The sequence below is a fragment of the Acinonyx jubatus genome, chromosome A1 (assembly GCF_027475565.1).
Source record: "Acinonyx jubatus isolate Ajub_Pintada_27869175 chromosome A1, VMU_Ajub_asm_v1.0, whole genome shotgun sequence".
In the NCBI taxonomy this organism is placed as follows: domain Eukaryota; kingdom Metazoa; phylum Chordata; class Mammalia; order Carnivora; family Felidae; genus Acinonyx; species Acinonyx jubatus.
The window spans coordinates 193,012,354-193,033,730 of record NC_069380.1 but is presented as its reverse complement, the minus strand read 5'-3'; the positions used below and the strand labels follow the sequence as shown (position 1 = coordinate 193,033,730).

Here is a 21,377-nt window from a genome sequence, read left to right as displayed (position 1 = left end):
GAAAGGACCAGAGGCAGGAGGGAGGGGCCAGTGAGAGAAGGGAGGGGCCACAGAAGGAGGGAGGGGCTACAGGCAGGGGGAGGGGCTAGAGGCAGGAGGGAGGAGGCAATGGGAGACCACCCGTGAACTCGGTGAGGTGAGGGCGCAAGAAGGACCCTTCTACATCTATGCTAGTGAAGCATTTCCATCCTTACCTTGCAGTGCCTCCTCATGCTCTCCCTCCAGGGCTCTTTGCTGTTCATCTAGTTTCTCTCGAAGCTCCAGCTCCCTCTCCTTCTCCACCTGGGGACAGAAAGTGGTAAGCAGCGTGAGATTGAGCAGGTTCAGCACAGCCTCGCTTATCCACTCCCGGAACCCTGGAGCTTTGCAGAGGCTGGTGATCAGAGTCCCACCCTGTCGTCTACGTGATGGGGACAATCTGAGTTCAGAGAGGGCACAAGGCCTCCAAGACACAGCAGATGTGGCTGACTTTGCTTCTTTAGGGCTTGGAAGGGGGCTCCTAGAGAACCGTCTAGGTGGAAGGCAAGTAGGGGTCTTCCAACCCTGATGCCTGCTCCAGGCAGGAAGTCTTTCTACTGCATCAGAGTGTTTCCCGACCTTTCATTGCATATAATGTACATAATGAATTACATGCAAGCAGTTACAAATATTTATTCAAAAGATAAAGGACTCCCTTCTTGGTAATGGAGTAAGAGATACTTACAACAACAAAATCAAAAGTTGGTCCTCACTCTGGGACTTAGCGAGGTTAGCTGAGCAGGAGGTTTTCCTGCTCAACACAGGTGGGGTTGTGTCACCTGGACTTACCTGTTGTGCCCATTTCTTCCTGTCCTCTTCGTGTTGCTGGAGAATTCTGGTTATATCCTTCTGGCACCGCTCAGCCTCCTCAGATGCGCACAGCTGGACAGTTGTGGCTGTGAGTGAGGAAGCAAAAAATGCACACAGAGCGGAGGAGAAGCCAGGGTCCGGCAGAGAGGATGTGGGAGGCCAGGGCTAAGGGATGAGAACTCCAGTGTCCACCTCAAGAACGGTTTCAGTTGGGAGATCAACCTCCAGAGGCCCCCCCAACCCCGCACATCTCTCTGGCTTGGGAGACCCTCTTGAGTGCAGGAGCCAGTGGGCTCATTTTGTTGTCCTCTAGGATCTACAGCAGAGCTGGTAACTTGCAGGACAGACTCAGCCCGTAAAGGTGCAATTTGCTCTAGCTAATATCTAAATTAAAAAAATAATTAGTTGCAGGGTGCCTGGGCGGCTTAGTCGGGTAAGCATCAGACTCATGATTTCGGCTCAGGTCATGATCTCGTGGTTCGTGTGTTTGAACCCCTGCATCAAGCTCTGTGCTGACCATGCGGAGCCTGCTTGGGATTCTCTCTCTCTCCCTCTCTCTCTCTCTCTGCCCCTTCCCCGCTCATGCAGTCTCTCTCCTCTCTCTCAAAATAAATAAGGAAATAAACATTTTAAAAAAATTAGTTGCTGAGGTTTACTAACTGGGCAGGTTTTACTTCATGTACAGATGTCTGTCCAACTTGTTTTCAAGGAGCAGGAGAACTGGCAGTGTATGAAGCTGAGGCCGGCCTGTCTCCTGCTTTGTCCAGGGTGTGGCTCTGCCATTTACCCCAGGCCTTGCCTCTCTCTCCTGAGGCTGCCTCATCACCTGCTTTACCTGCTGGGGCCTGAAGGTGTCTGAGTGTGTGACCCCTGACCTTTAGCAGGCCCCACCCCCAGCTGGAGGCAGAGGGGCTGCCGTGAGTGGGAAGGAGGCGCCAACAGGAAGCTTTGCTCTTGCTTAGGGAAACTCCAAAACCCGCCCTGCCCACGCAGCTCTGAGTCCAGTAGGCTCTGGGTGTGACCTAGGGCATGACCCAGCCTCTCTGTGCCTCAGTTACCCAATATGTGAAATCAGGATAATAATAATACCCACCTCACAGGGCTGTTGAGATAATTAAATCAGGAAACAATGGCAACAGCAATAATAATAGCAAGGTAAGGAATACGGAGAGCATATCATGCCCGGGAACATGCCAGTCCCGTTCCAAGTGCCTCATGGGTACTACTCGCCTAGTCCCCGCAACAACCCAACATGGTGGGTACTGTCACTCTCCCCATTTCACAGACGAGGAAACTGAGAGACAGAGAAGTGATGCAACTTGTCTAGGATCACCCAGTTCACAGTCAGGGAGAAGGGCTGTGAATACACCGTCTGACCCCACGGCAAACGCTCCTAACTACCACCGTATCCTGCTTGCTTATGCACAAAGAGCAGGAAACATAGTGCCAGGCATTTAGAAGTAGCTCAGTAAATGTTCTTTATTGTTTACGGAATGTTCTCTGGATATTCATTATTGCTCATGACAAGCATTAGAGGGGCTAGCATTACTGGTGCGGTGGGTGTTATTATTAACGTTAGTATTATTATTACAGAGCTCCATTGACAGGGTTGGCAAAGGGCACGGGGAGAAAGGTGAGGAACGGGGCTCCAGGCAGGAAGCCAGCACTGGGGGAGTGAGTCAGTGCCCTGAGTCCTGGGGGATGGCAGTGGTCAAGTACAGAGAACCCCAGACTCAAACAAACCATTTGGCTCAGCATCCCAGACTTTGGTCCACAACCTGGCCCCAGCCAGGGAGCAGCTTATAAGACAGATATCATCACCAACTATAGTCTTCAGCCCCACTCCCAGAGATTCTTAATTACTTGGTCGGTGGCGGGACCCCAGAATCCGTATCTTTGATGTTCCCCAAGTAATTCTTGTGCACAGGCAGGTTACAGAACCTCTGAATTCTGGTCCCATGGCTGATCTGGAACTTAAACTTCATCTATAATGTCCCTGACAGTCTTCAGCCTATAACTGGACACTTTCAGAGACGAGAGCTCGTTTCATTATGAGGCAGCTCTGATGGTTCTAAAACAACAATCACACAAAAAATCCTTTGAGATTGAGCTGAATTCTGCCTGCCTGTTTCTGCCGCCTTGAAGCCCTTCTACTGACCTCTGAGTCACACTGAACAAGGCTTATCTTTCTTCTCTATGAGGGCACTTCAGACACTTGGAGAGAACTGTTGTGTTTTACTGCAGTATCTTCTTTCCAGGTAGAACATCCTCTGCTCCTTTAACTGCTCCTTATAGGACATGGCTTCTAGATTCCTCACCAGCCTGATCTGCCTTCTACTGTACTCCCTCCAATTTTTCTGGATTCTTCTGAAAGTGTACTTTCCAGAAATAAACTCCGCACTCTAGGTATGGCATCAATAGCCAGGAACAGGCCAGTACAGGTCAGGACTATCACCTCCCTCATTTTAGACATGATACTCCTATTAATGTAACTGACTTAAGGTCTCATGACATAATTAAACAGCCATATCACCTTTGTTGGTTATAAGAGAGGAAACCTCATGGATGGTGGGGAGGGCATATATAGGCCTGGCCACTCACCTGTGTCCCCATTGAGGGGACCTAGTTCCTGTGGCTGTGGTCTGGGTAGCCGATCTGGTTTGCGGCGCCTCTGGAAGAAAGGAGACAACAATGACGTGAGGGTAGAGGGTAGAGGTCAGTGTGAGGATGGGTGTAGGATCCTTCCAAAGGCAAGACAGAACTTCCACTTATGCCAGAGCCTGCCCTGTATCCAGTTACTTAGGCTGCCTCCCCCACTAGCCAAAGGGGAAGGGGTTCCCAGAGCAGAATTTCTCATCATTTCCAGGCGAACCCTCACGGGGGAGTTCGATGCTGGTTGACCTGTCCTTAGAGCCTTGTGGTTTGTGCTGCCATCCACGGGGCCCTCCCTGCCCACCTCTTTCTTCTCCCAGGACTTGGCCAGACCTTCTGCTATTACCCTCAGTCCAGTTATGGCTGAAACTTCCCAACCTCTAGTTCAGAGACAATTCCCCTTTCCTCTCAGGGCCTATGGCTACCACAACTTCCTTCCAAGTTCCCCATATTGGGGACAAAGCATCAGAAGTCCAAGCCATGATTTTACATGCTTATTCTTTGTTAGAGGGGGGTATTTCCCCAACTATAAGGAGGCAGGGGTACTTACCTTGACTGATGGGGGGAAGACACCGTACTCAGGATGTACCGGACGCTATGATGTCTTATCTATATTATCTTAGCTAATCTTCAGAATGAACCTGGGAAATATGAATGTGCCCAATTTAAAGATCAGGAAGTTGAGGCCGAGTGACGTTAGGGCTCATCCATAGCAGATTAGTGGATAATTGGCAGAGTCAGGTATCTTAGCCATACCTCTGGGCACGTTAACCAACTTTGGCCAGGATTGGTTGGATCGGATCAAAGGAGGGCACCGATGCCAAAGGCTATATCCCAAAGCAGTGTCAGTGGCACCCAGATAATCAAGTTTCATAAATCGTATTTTTTAATAGGAGAGTTGATATGGGTTGACAATCAAGAATGACTGAAACGCTGCTAGGAAGCATACTTCTGGTTGGGGAGGAAGATAAGTCAAGGGAAGGCTTCTACAACCTTCTGCTCCTGCCCCACAGTGCCCAGCACAGAGCCTGGTACGGTGTGAGCCCCTGACAAGCTGGACCCAACTTGGCACCTCCCCTAGGCCCTGGTGCCTCAAATCTGCTCAGTGGCTGGGCATGCCTGACAAGTGGGTTTTCCTTTCACCCTGTTTAGACTCAGCTCCCCCTGCCCTGGGGAGCGGGGGTGCCTGGCCAGGGAACAAGCCAGGGAAGCTGTCAAAGCAGGAATCTGGGGAAGTGACGGGAGCCAGCCTCTCTATCTTGGGCTGCAGGAAGGAGGAGATAAATGGTTGTCTCATCCCTGTTGCCATGACTGGTTACACTAATCTGGGAATGTTTTTCATGGGACTGAGAATTCCTGAATTCCAGGCCTGGCTCTACAAAGCTGGATAAATCTCTTCCCTCTTCTGGGCCCCTGCTCCCTCCTTTGTGAAGGAGAGGCAAGGAGGTCTTAGTCGATCCCCATGGTGTTCATACTCGGAGCCTATGACCTGAGATCTTCTCAATAGCACTGACAGGCAGGGCTATTACAGGTAAGGACACTGAAGCCCAGGGAGGTAAGCCACCATCACACTGTGCCCTGATGTCAAAATCAACATCAGGACCAGGTCTCTGCACTGGGGTGCCTGGGTGGCTCAGTCAGTTAAGCGTCTGACTTTGGCTCAGGTCATGAACTCACGGTTCCTGAGTTCGAGCCCCGTGTTGGGTTCTCTGCTGTCAGTATGGAGCCTGCTTGGGTTCCTCTTTCCCCTTTTGCCTCTGCCTCTCCCCTGCTCTCTCTGCCTCAAAAAGAAATCAAATAAACATAAAAAAAAAAAAAAAAAAGAACCAAGCCTCAGCCCTTTAGAGACTGGAGCTGCGTGGTTAAGAACACTGGGATTCTAGAATTACCCAGACCTGGATTCGAATCTTAAATCAAACCCTGTGTGACTGTATGGGCTCTCCAAACCTCGGATTTCTAATGTTGCTTTAAGGATTAGATGGGATAATGCATCTATAATGTCTGACATATTCTAAGAGCTCAAACATTGCCTGAGTTTGTTACTTTCTGAAGAACAAAGACCCTGAAATGCTTTGGGAGATCTCCCTCAGACTGGCCTGAAGTCAGATCATAAAGCTCATGAGAAACTGTCTTCTCCCAAATAACAGCCACAGAGAAGTGAAAACTCTTCTCCACGAACAGCCTCCAGACCACAGGCAGGATGTGACTGTGCGCTTGAGTCCCCAGATCCTAACGAAACCACTCCCCAGGATTACTCCGTCAAATAACATCCAAGACTCATCACCATCCGTCCTCAGGCTACTGTCCTCCCCGGCCTCCTTCCTTCCTTAGTAAATATTTGTAAACATCTTCTTCCGATTATAGTAGTAGTAATAATTTATTCATTAAAGGAATGTTACCTATGCTTCCTGATATTTTAATTTTTCAAATATATTATGAGCATTTACTACATGGCATTAAATATTCTGTACACATATTCATTTTCACGACTCAAACATTACATCCTTGTGGATGAATTCAATCATTTAATGCATAATCTGCATGAGTATTTGAATTATTTCCATTTTTTAATTTCCGAATTATGCTTTAGTGAACATACTGACTTTTTTACATAGCCAAAGCTACGGGTTCTACCCTCCAGAAAGGTTAAAAGAACTCACCCACCAATAGCACACAGGAAGGCTGGCGTCACTGCAACCTTGCCAACATGGAACAGTATCATTTTTACAAAATAATCGGCAAATTTGCTGGGCCCAACTAAACAGACCTATTGTACTTCTGGTCCCAATATGCACATCCACGTGTCCAAGAGCATCCCAAGCTGCTCAAGACCATCCCAGCATGACGTACACTCTCAGGCTTCCGGGCTGAGTTCATGTAACATTTCTCCTCGGTCTCTCCCCAGGGCTGAGTTAGTTCCTATCAGCTCTATGCTCCAGTGCCTGTTCAGACACCCATGTGAGTACCTACCTGGCTACCCAGGTTTCTCCAGCTAGGCCAAGGGGCTCCTTGAGGACCAGGACCATTTTTGAAATCCACTTGGGATTTGTCCCAGCATGTGTGTTAGGATGCCCAGAACAGTATTTCTAGGAATGTGGCCTATGGGCCTCCCGTATTAGAACCACCTAGAGTGCTTGTTTAACACAGCCCGCAGGCCCAGTTCTAGACCCACAGAATCCAAGGGTGGTACATGTGCCAGGAAGCTCCCATCTGCCCATCTATGCAGGTGGTTCCGATATCACGAAAGCCTGGGGACACAGAGCCCAGGGCCGAGTAGGAATTGATAAGCAACTACTGCATGGAAAATCCCCAGGTTGGGACTCTGGCAGCTTCCTCCTCAGAGGCCACGGAGCAGAGTTCACCCTGCAGTGGGAGAGGACAGGAGCTGGGAGGGGAACACAAGAATTTCCCCTTCCAAAAGCAGAGCGGGGAGGTCCAGGGCTGGGGGTGGGGCATTCGGATTGAGCTCTGCAGGAGGGCTAGCAAGGTCAGTGGGGTTTCCTGAGTTAAGAGAAATTTGGGAGAAGAGAGCTCGAGGGGCAGCTGGCAGCACAGGACCTAGGGAGAACACAGGACTGGGGGAGACACCTGGAGACCCGGGTTCCAGCTTTACTATGAGATGTTAGGCAAGTCCCCCACTCTGGTCCTCAGTTTCTCTATCTGTCATGCACCAGGGTTGGAACAGGTGTTCTCTTCAGTTCCTTTGAACTCAAGGGCAGCCCTTCAACTAATAAGGCTGGAAACAGGGCCTTTATATCTTGGCAGCAACCATGGTTGTGGGGCCCATCTTCTTGTTCAAGCAGACCAGACCCCTGCCTTGGGTTCAACCTGAAGCAAACCTGGTCTGTAACGGGATGTGGCACAGTCAGGGCAGAGAGGGAGGGTGGTGCCAGATGAGCTCATATCGGGTCTAGTGAGACCCCTAGAATATGCTTGCATTTTGAAGGGTAAACTGACAAACTGAATGCATCCAGAAGGAGGTGACAAGACGTGGCAGGAGGCACGAAACCAAAGTATGGGAGGTGCTGTGAACAGAACAAGTTGGTCCGCCTCAAGAACAGACAAGAAAACCTGGCCACTGCCTTCAAATCTCACAGGACTATCCTAAGGTGGAAGCTCTAGTGTGTGGCCCACAGCCTTGGAGGGCAGGACTGTGGCTGAGGACTAGAAGGTTCGAGAAGTTTCAGTTCAGCATGAAGAAGAATTTCAGAACTGTCCCCGGAACAGAGATAAGCTGCCTTACTAGAGGTTGGGGTTTGGCGGTGGTAGTGAGTTCTCCGTCACTGGTAGCGTGCAAGAAGAGGCAACCTTCATTTCGCAGGTTGGACTGAGAAATCACAGCGGACCTTCAACTCCAACAGTCTGAAATTCTGTGAAGTATCCTTGATGTTCAGCAAGGAAAGACCTCCGCTAAGCATAAAGTGCAGATGGGATGTGAAACCCACCAGCATTAACATTGTATCAGAGGGCTCTGTTGAGTATTACCCGGGTTGTAGTACTTTGTAGTACAGGTGAATTTCCATAGTCTACTTCCCTCAAATTGTGAGCCACACCAGGCAAGAGTGAGTAAGGCAGAAGGAGCTCGGATGGAGCCGCCCAGCTCTTCCTCACCTTGGGACTCCTGCTACGGTGGAAGCCAAGGGCAGCCCTGAGGATAGCTCAGCCTCCTGAAGACACTTTAGGACCATCACTATCCTCGCTGTGGGGACCATCACTCCATGCTTTCCATGGGCCTTCGGGCTTTGTGTATTTCTGATGGAGTGGTATGACATATGCCCTCCTTATTCCTGCTTAGCTTAGAGAGTTCAGTAATCAAAGGACCCTTTAGTTACCTGTTCCTTTCCTGTCCCCTAACTTGCCTTGGCCACATAGTTCTATCACACCTATTCTGGCCGAGGAACGCTTCCTGGGACCCAGAAGGCAGGATTGGAAGGGCCCCTGGGGACAGTTTATTTCAATCCCCACCTCCTATTTCCAGATGGAAAACCTGAGGCCCAGTGGTGGGATGGGCAGCATTTGCCAGAGGCCTCAAAGCAGGGGAGCAGAGCCCTAATGAGAACCCGGATTCAAGGAGGCTGGAGGCCCCTCCGTTTCCTTTATGCAAACACCAGATTGATCCCAGTAGCTGAAGTGTAGGGGATAGATGATTTGGGGCCTCGAGGGACTCAGTCCCTGCAGTATCTGAGCTGCCTTTCCTGTGTCTGGACTCAGCGTGGGTGGGGCCCCACACCAGTAGTTTCAGAAGCTTACCAACCACAGGCCAAGCCTATTGGCTGAGGTAGAGGCAGGAAGGAGGTGGGGGTGGAGGCCCCAAGGGCCCCCTCCAGAAGCGGGAGGAAAGGCAAGGCCTAAAAGTTCAGGGCGGTTGAGAAATTAGCGTTCCCACCCAAATCACAGAGGCTCTGATCACCATACACACAGGCCTCAGCTTCCCTACCTCTAAAATGGGCAGAAGTATTTTGCCAAAGTAATGCCGGAATTTGATTTCATTTTCCCAGTACCTGGGGCGGTGAAGATGTAGTTCAATTTGTTCATATCATACAGCGTGGGGTCAGCCACAACTGACTGCCCCGGAGATACAGATCAGTGTGGTGATACGACCGACCTAAAGGGAGGAGGGCCAGCCTGCACTCGGCTGGGCTGGGGGGCCACCGCCTATTCTCTGAACACCTGTGATGCCCCCAGAGCACCCCAGTCAGGGGCGGATGTGGTCTCGACTGCTCCTATCTGATCAACTGATGAATGAGACCTCAGGGGAGGACAGAACCACCTGCCTCTTAAGCACCAGCACTACTGAGTCAGACCATGGCAGTCGGCGCGGCAGGCCTTGAATGCAGAGCTCATCCTCATTCACAGACAGAGAGGCTGAGGCCCAGACAAAGGCTTTCCAATGCACCACATTCCTTTTCTTCCTCCCCAGAGCCTGCCTTTTCCCCGCCCCTACCAGCTTCCCAGGGCGTCTGCCAGTTCTGATCACCTTAGAGGGCCTGGTGCTGGACACGGCAGTCTGCACCATTTCTGGCATTTGGGTCAGTCTGAGACCCTGAAGGAGTGGGGCAGAAAACGACGTCAGTGGCCGGGGCAGGGCAAGAGACGTGCCGAGAGCACAGGTAACCCTGCCAGACAGCCACCTTGCTCCCCAACCCAATGGCAGACTCCCCAGTGGGTGTTCAGAGTCAAAACCCTGGCTTGCCACGTGCCTGCTGTGTGACCTTGGGAAAGTACGCTACCCTCTCTGGGCTTCTGTTTCCTCCTCTTTCTGGCACGGAGTTGGGCAATGGGATACATCGGAGTCCTTCTGGTTTTGACACGCTTGGGATGTAGAAGAAGGGGCAGAGGGAGGTCATCCGGACACCTCATCCTGTGTCAATCCCGTCACACTCGTTTGCTCCGGGCAGAGCAGGGCAGGTGATCTGACACACTCAGCCGTCAACCCCTGCGTGACGAGGGCTTCTCCAGAGGACAAGAAAGGAGGTGCCTTTGCTCAGGAGGGCCTGGGTGGGTGTCCTGCACCCTTCACACCACCCTCTGTTCTTGAGCAGCCCCCGTGGGGACGCAATAAAAGGAAGGGCAAGCTGACGGGGACCTCTGCAGCCACCCCAGGTTACAGGCGGCATACCCCACCCCCCTGCAATCGCAGTGCTTAGCAGAGAGGCGCCTGTCAGTGAGGACACGGCACCTCCAGGGCGCTCACAGCAGAGTCGTTTGTAACAGAGGCACACTGGAAACCAGCCTCACGTCTGTAGTGGGGGCTGGCTCGATACACTAAGATACATAATACTCTGCGATGTCACTCGTAAGTTTAAAAACTGAAGCACGTGTTACATACCCAGCTGGAAAGGCATCTGGTAGACCACCAATATGCAAATAAACTATTTCTACTGCGCACAAAAGAACAGAGTAAAGGGCCAAGAAAAGCACAAGTTGATGGCACTTGTTTGTCATCTCCAGAGAAAGGACGAAGATTGCTGTGGCCAAGGAGGGGTAGCATTAGTTTTACCTTAATTCTTAGGACTTTTTAAACAACAGTGTATTCCGGGGGGCCTGGGTGGCTCAGTCGGTTAAGCGTGCGACTTCAGCTCAGGTCATGATCTCACGGTTCGTGGGTTCGAGCCCCGCGTCGGGCTCTGTGCTGACGGCTTGGAGCCTGGAGCCTGCTTCACATTCTGTGTCTCCCTCTCTCTCTGCCCCTCCCCTACTCATGCTCTGTCTCTGTCTCTGTCTCTCTCTCAAAAATAAAGTAAAAACATAAAAAATAAATTTAAAAAACCCACAACAGTGTATTTAAACTTTACTTGTGTGCAAAGAAATTAACGAGAAGAAACACCTCTCTCTGAGCCTAAAAGCAGCCACGGCAGTCATTTTACAGATGGAGAAGTCAGGGCCCAGGGAGAGAACCTCCTATCTGCCATCCCACAGCAAGTTAGTGGAAGAGGCAGGAGTCAGTCCACTGCTGACTCCCAGGGCGGCCCTTTCCTCCGCAGGTGCTGCGGCCAGTGGCCGGTGGCCAAAAGCATCTGGGCCTCCTCGTCCAAGCACCTCCGCGTTTGCCACGCTCCCTACTCTTCTGGTGAGCCATGGGTCCAAGGGTGGGCTCTTGCTGTCCACCTTGACTGCTGGCAAGGCAGGGGCGAAGGCTGAGCGTGAGGGTGGGAGCCATTAACCCGAAGACATACAAGCTCCCCAGGGCTGCTGTAGCAAATCACCACAAAGACGGAGCCTTAAAACGGAGTGTGCTCTCCCACAGTTCTGGAGGCTACAAGTCCAAAAGCAAGGTTGTCAGGTGAGTGGGTTCCTCTGGAGGTTCTGAGGAAGAATCCGTCCTAGCTCCTTCTCCTGGCTTCTGGCAGTTGCCAGCAAGTCTTGGTGTTCCTTGGCCTGTGCATCCGCATCCTTCCAATCTCTGCTTCTGTTACCGCATGGCCTTCTCCCTGTCCAAATTTTCCTGTTCTCATGAGGATAACTCATTGGATGAAGGCCCATCCTAATCCAGTATGACCTCATCCTAACTGGATCCCATCTCCAAAATAAGGTCACATTCATGGATTCTAGGTACACATGAGTTGGGGGGGGTACAGATAAATTTCCAGTACAGATAAATTTCCTAACATCAAGGCTATTTCCTTAAGGAACAGCAGCAGGTAGGGTGGTGTGGAGCCATGGAGAAATGGCAAGGAGGTCTACAAGGTTCTGGCACACTCGGTGAAAGAACTCCACCATTGGGGGAGAGGGAGACGTGGAAGTAGGTCAGGTTGTACATCACTTATCCAGGGGAAAGCATGGCCGTGGGAGGGGTGTTTTAGGTATTGTAAGGCATCTGGCCTAGATGTTCGGGAAGGTTCAGGTTTGAAAATAAAGTGACAAGATCAACGATTTTCAGGGATTAAAATTCACCTGGCGAGAAATGCCAGGTGACTTGTCTTCAGGTCATGGGCAGGTTTAGATCTCCACACACTGAAGAAGGATGGACGCTCTCTTGCGCCTTCTCTCTGCCCGCGGTGTGCTCACAGGGGCTCCCCCTGCTCTCCCTCCGGGTCCTGCTCTCCCTCCAGGTCATCCTGCACGGTTCACAGTGCTCTGAGGGTGGAGGACACTGAGAAGACAAAGATGGAACCCCAAATGCCCCCAGAACTCGGGCCAACCATCAGGTTCTTCCTTTTATTGGAGGGTGTTCCTACTTTTTCCCGGTTTCTTCTTCGAACATGAATGTTTTACCGAGGCCCTTTAGAAACCCTTTCCTAGGCAGATTTCAGACACTCGTTTACTACCTGATCTACGAATACTGAGAGGTCAGGTGGCCAACCGCCCCCCCCCCCCCCCCGCCCCCGCCCCGGCCCAAGAGTGTCACCAGCTTGACCGACATAGCAGCCTGCTTCTGGGCAACTAATTTTAAGTTTTATCTTTCCTGTTCTCTTTACAACAACAACAACAACAAAAGACATGAAGCCCAGGCCCCAAACTCAACACCCAATTTTGGCAAAGATGCAAGTCTTTAGGTGGCTGGGGGCCCTTGAGGGACCTATGCCAGCCACCTGGGAATTCAACTACAAAGGAAAAGAACAGAATTAAAAACATGTACATGTGCAGAAAATGTGTTGCCAAAGATTGAGTCTCTAAGGCAAGGATTATTAGAAATTTTTCTAATCGTCTTAGGTCACAGGGTACAGATGTCCCTTTATAAAACAGAAATCTGGCTTTCAATCTCACAAGATTTTCAGAATGCATATGTATGGAAGCCCGTAAGGGCTTTAGCTAGCATGATTTTACGGATTGGGCAAAAATCATTAGCTTGGAGGCTACATACACACCAACGTCTCCACGATGCTTGGGGCAGAGGGCTCGGTGCCCAGGAAAGTCAGCTTCCTTTCATACTCCCGACCACTCCACCCTCAGCAAACGAAGCTAAAAGGTCAGATTTGCCCTGTTCCTACTGACCAGATGTCAGGGGCCCGGACTTTCCTATTTCCCACTTACCCCAAAACAACTGTCTAGCCCCCATTCCACCAACCTTCAAAACCCAGCTGTCTCAGGAAGCCACCCCTCAGTCCCTCTGCTCCCCTCTGAGCTCAAAGCCACCCTCTCCCTCCTTAGCATGAAAACACAAGGATGCTCATGAAAAATGAGCATAGTACTAGGGCATATAAACAACCAAGGGTCCAAACTGGTTAAATAAGCCATGGAACATCCACAGAATATTAGGTGGCCATTAAAAATCATGTTTCCGTGGACGATTTAACAAAAATGCACCCAGCAAAATATTAACTAGAGTATAGCCACTTTAAAATATATCCCTGGGGCACGGGGGTGGCTCAGTCGGTTGAGCATCCAACTCTCGATTCTGGCTCAGGTCATGATCCCAGGGTCATGGATCCCTGCTGAGTGTGGAGCCTGCTTAAGATAATCTCTCCCACTCCCTCTGCCTCTCCCCTGCTTGTACCCACATGCGCACTCTCTAGAAAAAAATATATATATTCCCAATTGTGTAAAAATAGTCACCCTCATGTATATTATATATATAGTAGGGAAAATAGAATGACACCGAAATATACACAGAGGCTATGTCTTAATGGTGGGATTAAAAGTGATTTTTAAAGTTCTTTATATTTTTCCAAGTTCCGAAATTTTGCCTTAAACATTATAATAATCAGAATTAGATTTCTTAAGAGGAATCCTAAATATTTGCTAGTCCTAATCCCCCCTTCTGTTGTCAAAATGTCACCTGACCTCTGCTTGAACTCCTCCAGAGACGGAGAACTCGCTACCTTTCTTCCCCATGAGAAGTAGAATCTGGCTTCCTTTAGCTTCCCCTCACTGGTCACAATTCTGCCTTCTGGAACAACAGAGAACAAGGCTGCTCCCCAAGCCCCTTGGCAACGCTTCAGAGGGTTGGAGGTAACGGCCAGGCTCCAGGCTCCATTGCCCCAATCCCCAAAGCCTTCCAAGGACATTCATGTCCCCCTGTCTCTCACATCCCTGTTTGCTTTCTTCGGGTCCAATCCAGGCAGTGATGTCCTTAAAGTATAACTGGGTCTCCCTTTTGACATTATGCACATGCCCTCTTATCAACAGCGCACTACTTGCCAGCCCGTGTATCAGGGACTCTCCTGTGTGCATTCTTTCATCTAATCTCTAGAACAACCCTATGACCTGGCAGCTAATCTCATGCCTATCTTACAGATGGAGAAACCGAGGCACGAAGAAGCCACGTCCTTTCCACGGTCACTTCATGGACCTGCGACAGAGCCAGGACTGAAGCAGCACCTAGCCCAGAGCCTGCTGTGCCGAGGGAAGAAAACAATGTGTGAACCCAGCTCTAAAGCCCACACCCTTAGCGTCCATGGTTTTGTTTCGGAATTATTTATGCCTAGGCCTGGGCTCTTCCACGTCAATCACTTCTGCAGCCCTCCCTCTCTCTCTCTCCTGGCCTGCTACCCGGAAGTGTTCATGAAGGGCTCCTGAAAGACACCCATTGAGGACCCAGCTGTGGGAGCAGGACCAAGTGAGTTCTCTGACACTCTACTCAGGGCTGAGGTGCCGGGGCCAGAGCCAAAGCCCGGGGCACTGGGCAGTCTGACATCATGCCAGGCACACACACAGGGGGGCCACTGCGAGGCACTGGGAGCCCCTCCCCACCCCTGGTAAGCTACCGGGGATGGAAGGTCCCTCTGTACTCCCATGTCACTTCTACAGGCAAGTCCATGGAAAATTTGTTTCCTTAGTCCCTCCCCTCTGTCCATCCTCCACCCAAGGCCTCCTGGGGACATGACCACATCACCCATGGTCTCAGTCAAGATGGGTTTAGGAAGGACCACGTGGTGTGGATGGCTCCACAGCACCCAGCTGCCAGCGATCCCTACTCAGGCATTCGTCAGGATGTCAACTTGTCCCAATCAGTGGCTTAGCCTCAGGCCGGGTCTCTCAGCTAAGGCCACCAGGCACAGGAGACTACAGAACTCAGCAAACCCTCTCATCCCTGAACTTGGAAGGACAGAGAGGTCCTAGGGTCAAGCCCCTGTCCGTAGCCAGGGTAGTCCCCGCTGAAAGTTCCGGACTCATTCCTCGCCGCCTGTCACCTCCACTCTTCCCAAGGAGCCCCACCATACTGGGCTCTCTCTGGTTCAGCCTTGGCTCAGGCTCTTCCCTCTGCCTCGACTGTAACTCCTCCCAAACCTTCAGCACTCAGTCAAGGCATCCCCACGCCATCCTTTACCCCAATCCAAGGAGCCGTCCTGTATCTCTTGAGGCTGAAGGAGGTACTATTGTTGCACCCCAGGCTCACCCTGGCTTAGCCTGGCTCTTGTTTGCCCCCATTTGCTCACTCAAATATTTCCACAGCACCTGCTCTGTACCGGCGATGAGCATCAGGCCGGGTGCGGCAAACCAAGCTCAGCTGCACAGCTTTATCCCCAGCCGGCTCTATGACTTTGGACACATCACGCCTCTCTGAACCTTGGTGTCCTCACCTGTGGAGTGGTGAAGACCCTGCAGCTCAGCCTAGCTCCCAGGGCTTTTGCGAGGCCCGCAGGATGTGAGCGTGAGTACTCTGTCAACTGCCTCCAAGGGTGAGTCATCGTTGCCTCGATCTGACCCTTCTGTAGTCTGAGCTCATCTTTGCACCTCCCATCCTTAGAGCCCTGTGTCCCCCCAGGGGACTGACAGCCTGTGAGGATGGCCTTGGGAGCATCCTTGGATAAGACATTGGGCAGGAGCACAGCCTGGAGGGATGGAAACAGGCATGAACTTTAAACAGAACTGGCCTGTAAGTCCCGCCGCACAGGGGCAGGGGCCTGGCATTGCTGGGGCAGGGAAGGAAGGCCAGACTGCCCTGAGGCCACAGAGTGAAGGCTTTGATGCCAAAGGGCTCTGGAATCACTAAGAAGCCACATGAAGCACAGAGTTGGGGTGGGGACAAAGAGCACTGGACTAGGGGGCTGGATACCCGGGGTCCGCTCTAAGTTACTCCTTCCCTTCTCCAGGCCTTAACCTCCCATCTGTGTACTGGGTATATCAGCCCAGGAGGTACCCAGGGCCCTTTCCCACTCGGATAGTCTGTGTGGACTTGACTTGCCCTTCAAAGCTTGGGGCGGGAGGGTCCAGTTCAGGCTGTACCAAGGACAGACAGGGACAGCTGGTAAGGCTCTCAGAAGGGCCAGGAGGCAAGGGAACCCATGCTCACTGTTGGAAGGGTCATGCCTAGACCAGGGCTCCTCTTCCAGTCTCCTTCTGTCCCTGCTTAGATGGAAATCACACTCGGCTCACTTTGCAGACTCAGATGCTGACACGGGTTCAGAGAACACGGACCCTCAGACCCTTAGAAGTCATCCCATTCATCTCTCTTCCTCTCCACGCAGAGGGAGAAACCGAGGCCCCGAGAGGACTGAGGGCTTGCTCGGGGATACACAGCCTGTTTATGGCAGAGCCAGAACTGACATCCACCTATCACCAGCTCATTCCAGTCGCAAGCCAGGCTCAGCTTTATCTGCCCACCATCCCTGTCAGCCCGCCCTCTGCTTCCACTGCTTCAGGCAAGCCTCAGTTTCCCTGTGGGAGTAAGGGAAGACGTGACTCTTTCTGGGTCAGAGCTTGGTGAGGTTTTTTGAACTAGGAATAAAGGAGGAGCAAGGAAAGTGGGAGAGGCATTGTACTTGGGGGGAAAACTCATCTTCCTGAACTAGAACTAGGCACAAGGCAGGGAAAGCTTGTCCTGGCCTTAGCAAAGCAGGAGCAGAGAGCAGGGAGATTCAAGTTTTATGAAAAATAACTACATTTTATGGCAGCTTGGAGCCTCTCAAGGTCTCCAGAGGCTCATCAAGTTTATGGGACCACCTGTCCCCACCTGGCAGAAGGGCAGGCAGTAGTAGGAAGAGAAGTTAGAACTTGAGGGTCCCCTCTTCCCTCTCTGTGCCCGGGGCTGTCCCCCCGAGGACAGTCCTCCGGCCCCAGGCTCTGACCTTCTGGGCTGGTCAGACCTCAAGGGGCAGCTGGGCCCACTGTCAGAAACCCGAGTCGAGTCTCCTGGGTCCTAACCCAGCTCCGAGGCCCCTCGGGGGAGGGACAGGAAGGAAAGGAAGGGCAGCAGCAGGCTGCAGATCTCCTCCCTCTTTGGCCCCTCCCAGCTACCCCCAGGACAGCCCACATGCACCGGCTTTGGGGCCTCGAGGAGGCTCCAGACCGGCGCTTCTCAAACTTTAAAGCCTGTTGTGAGCACCCGGTATCTCGTTAAAAAAGTCAGGTTCTATTTTGGCAGGTCCGGGGCAGAGCCTGAGATTCTGCATTTCAAACAGGTCCCGGGTGGTGCCGCTGCTGTAAACCCGTGGACCATTCTGCGAGGAGCGGCCTTAGAGATAATCTGCCTCCGAACGGTGGGAAAAGCGGAAGGCCCAGAGAGGTCAAGTCACTAGTCCGTGGCCACACAGCGAAGCTGCGCCCAGACCGAAGGAAGAGGGCACCTGCCACAGCACTAGACATTTCCCTACTCAGGCAGCCGGAATTAGCTGCGCTTCCCGGGCCCGGGGGCCGTGTGGCTAAACTCGGCTGCCCCGCGCGGCTCAGCCCGGGGCCGGGGGGTTGGTGGGTGAAAGAGCGTCGCCCGGCCGAGCTTTCCCCGCCTCCCTCCGCGCCGGCCTCTGGCCGTCCTCCGCCTGGCACCCCGGGGCGGCGACCGGCGGGGGGCCGGCGGCGCCGACAGTCCCTGCGGCGGAGCGGTTCCGCACCCTCCTCCCCTCTGAAGGCAAACTTCGCCGCCGGAGCCCTTTACCTTTTTGGGGGCTTTGCAGCAGCTCGGCCGGCTGTGTCCGCAGCCCATCCTCCTCCGGGGACTCCCGGACGCCGCCTGCCTGCTCCGGGGGGCCCCCCGAGGACCCAGCCGCCCGGGCCCCGCCGCCCGCTGCGCGCCCGCCGGCCGGGGCTGCCGGCGAGACCCTGAAACTGAACCTGGAAGCGCAGACTTGAGTCGGAGCTGGGGCGGCCGCGCGCCGTAAATACCCGAAGAGCAGGGCCTCGGGGTTCGCGGTGGCACCGCCCGCGGCAAGTGACCAGACTCTCCCTAAATGGTGACAACTTTGGGCCAGGGCAGAGAAGATCCCTATGAACAATGGACGTTTTCCCCGACCCTTGGCAGAGACAAGGCCAGGAAGAAAAATGAAAACAATGACTTAGTAAACACAACAGCTACCATTTACTGGGAGCTGGGTCTGCCCTGGCTACTTTGTACATATTACTTTATTTTTTCCCATCTCCTTGCCACGAAGGTATTATTCCTTCCACTTTACAGGTTACCAAGACGAGGATCAGAGACGTGATTTGCCTTAGCTCACAAAACTAGGAAGTACCAGAGCCCAAATAAATTCCAGTTCTAACTCCTGAACCTAAGCTTCGAGCCACGTCCCTGCAAATACGTAATGATACTTTGTTCCGTGGTAATGCCTCGTCACTTCTGGGTCCATAGCTCTTTCCAGTTCACGAGCGTCTGTACTACTCTGTCCATCCTGGATAGATGTTGCCCATCACAACAACCTTGTGGAGCAGACGGGCAGATGCGGTGGGAATAAGGGACATCACATGTCAATGCCCGGGGAAAAGAATTTTATTTACCCTCACTTTGTTACCAGCTGAGGTTTCTGGGAGTGGCAGTGCAGAAAAAGCACACCTAACTTTGAAAATCAGTGTACATGTGTGTGTGTGTGTATTAGCAAATTATACAAGGCCCCGAGACACTTGGGAGGTATGGCCACGTAAAAGGTGCTCGCGATCGTGAGTGAGGAAAGAATATGAGACCACATATTCCCGCTCCACAGACTATAAGACCAATTGTAGCAGGCTCTAAGAAAGGAAACTAAAGACCCAGATGATATTAGGCTCATGGAAGGAAGAATAATATAAGACATGTGATTCACAAAATGTGGTCCCCAAATCAGCAGTGCCTGCAGTATCAGATATCTTAGTTAGAAATAGAAATTGTCGGGGTGCTTGGGTGGCTGAGTCAGTTACGTGTGCCACTTCGGCTCAGGTCGCGATCTCGTGGCTGGTGAGACTGAGCCCCATATCCTGCTCTGCACTGACAGCATGCAGCCTGCTTGGGATTCTCTCTCTGCCCCTCCCCTGCTCATGCACGAGCATGCAAGGTTTTTGTTTGTTTGTTGTGTTGTGTTTTGCTTTGCAACCTGAGTTTGAATAAGGTTGGCTAATGGAATTTTCAGGGGTTGATGTACCAGTCAGGTTAGGTTAGGTTAGGTTCTACTGCGGTAATGAAACACATAAGTTGCAGTGACTCACCACAAGTAAAGCTAAGTTTTGTTCACACTCCACGTCCAGCGTGGGGAGGCAGGGGGCCCTGCAGTACGCAGACATTCTGCACCGTCCTACGATGCAGTCATTTCAACCCTATGCCTTCAGGGTTCACCAGGGCAAGAGGAGAGCATATAGAAGGGAATGGTGCAAAGGGTCTTAAATGCTTCTGCTCAGAAGTGACACACCTGAAATCCACTCACATTTTATTGGCCAAAGCAAGTCACATAGTCATGCTCTGCTTCAAGGGGGCGGGAAAGTACAATACGTGCCCGGAAGGAGAGAACCAGAAATACTGGCCAACAGCAGAAATGTCTACCGTAGTTACCAATCAATGAGCAGGTACGATGTGCCCTCTTCTTGGGCAAGTGGGGTGGCTCACTCATCCTGGTTTGCTCAGTGTTTCTGCACTTTTAGCTCTGAAGGTCCCATGCCCCCTCAGTCCTGGGCCCACTGGGATACCGGTCACCTTTTGGACAAGGCATAGCGAACGTAAAGGGAAGAAGACTCAGGTCTTGTCCTTGAATTAGTTATAATCTGCCTTTTCTTTTTCTTACATTACACCCATACATAGAAAAAGAGGGAGAACAATAGAAAACAGGTGATAAAGCTAATGTTAAGTTGTGTACTCCTCGGGGAAATTATTAGGATTAAAGAAGGTAAGAGACTGTGGTGGGTAAGGAGAGGGAAGAGGAATTCCAGGAGGAACAGCACAGCCAAAGGACCTTCATGCTGAAAGGAATCCTAGAGTCCCAGGCCGGCTTCTGCTGCTTGCAACTAAGACAAACGTCTCTTACAATATCCCTTGCAGGTGTTTGTGCAGTCTATGCTTTTGTACTTCCAGTGATGGGGAGACCACTACTTACCTTGCCATATGTAGAGGAAGAGGAGAGGCAGAGAGGAGCAACTACAGCGGGGGTGGGGTGGGGGGGGGTGGGTAGGAAGAGCATGAGTGCAGTCAGGGTAGAGTGTGGAGGTGGGGGAGTTGAGGAATGAGGAATTAGAGTTGGTGGCTGGGTTGTGTGTAGGGTTCAAAAGTCGGGGGACGAGGTGCGCTCTTTTGGGAACGATTGGAAGGAAAAATATGGGGATTATCCTGAACATCTTTCATGAGAGAAGGACAGTATACCCACATAGAAAAAGTTTTGCATAGAATTTCAGGCAATTCAGGGGTGTCCGGGTGGCTCAGTGGGTTAAGCGACTGACTCTTGACTTCAGCTCAGGTCATGGTCCCAGGGGGGTGGGATCAAGCCCCCAGATTCTCTCTCTCTCCTTCTCTCTCTGCCCCTCCCCTGCTCACACACACACACTCTCTCTCAAAATAAATAAACATTTAAAAAAAAAAGGATTTCAAGTGATTCAGGGACCCCCCCTGAAGCCCCTGCAGTAAGGCTATGTGTGCATCTCAGGTTAAGAACCTTTTGAAGTTTGTTCATTTTTCAGGGGGGAGCAGAACCCTACGTGGGGCTGGAACCCATGAACTATGAGACCATGACCTGAGCTGAAATCAAGAGTAGGACCCATTGAGCCACCCAGATGCCCCTCAGGTTAGGAACCTTTGAGCTCAGTGGCTGCTAAATGTCTTTAAGCTCTGAAAGCTTTTTTTGTTCAGGTTCTTTTGATTGAGCTCCGTTGGTCCCCAAACGTGTTGTCTGCCTGGAGTGACTTCCTGCACCGTCCATCTCTGTGGGTTATAGTTTCACCTGAACATCAAGAAGCAGCTCAAATGCTGTCTCCTCCCGACAACCTTGTGGTACCTGTTCCACAGCTCTCTCAGCACACATGCGGTTTTCCTCCGAGTTCTAGTTTGTGTGCTAATGCACTGCAGGTTACATGGCTCCTGTCTCCTCCCTCCTTCCCCATCTGGAACTTTGTAGATTGTGGCAGAGACTTCCAGACACCTTACTCAACTTCCATTCTTCCTTCTTCCTTACTTACAGAATCATATTCTCTGGGTCAGCAACGTGTGGGCTAACAGGCTACTTACCCAGCTTCCCATGCATCTGGGGGTGACTGGTGATATGTCAAGGGAAATTACTGGTTGGGGCTTCCAGGAAAACTTCTAATAGGGAAATGACTCAGCTGGGAGAAGGGATCCCCCTTTTCCTGCC

At 51.7% G+C, this 21,377-nt stretch overlaps 1 protein-coding gene across 1 annotated transcript in view; it reads right to left on the bottom strand.

Annotated features, from left to right (window-relative positions):
- The window catches only part of CCDC69 (coiled-coil domain containing 69), a 32,177-nt gene extending 14,216 nt beyond the window's left edge, over positions 1-17,961 (bottom strand). The window contains exons 1-4 of the mRNA XM_027077459.2: positions 17,738-17,961; positions 3,430-3,499; positions 808-914; positions 195-282 (exon numbers count right to left, since the gene is read on the bottom strand). Coding sequence (XP_026933260.1) covers positions 195-282; positions 808-914; positions 3,430-3,499; positions 17,738-17,785 — 313 coding nt within the window. The 5' untranslated portion in view covers positions 17,786-17,961. The remainder of the gene's footprint in view (positions 1-194; positions 283-807; positions 915-3,429; positions 3,500-17,737) is intronic.
- Positions 17,962-21,377: the final 3,416 nt, after the last annotated feature.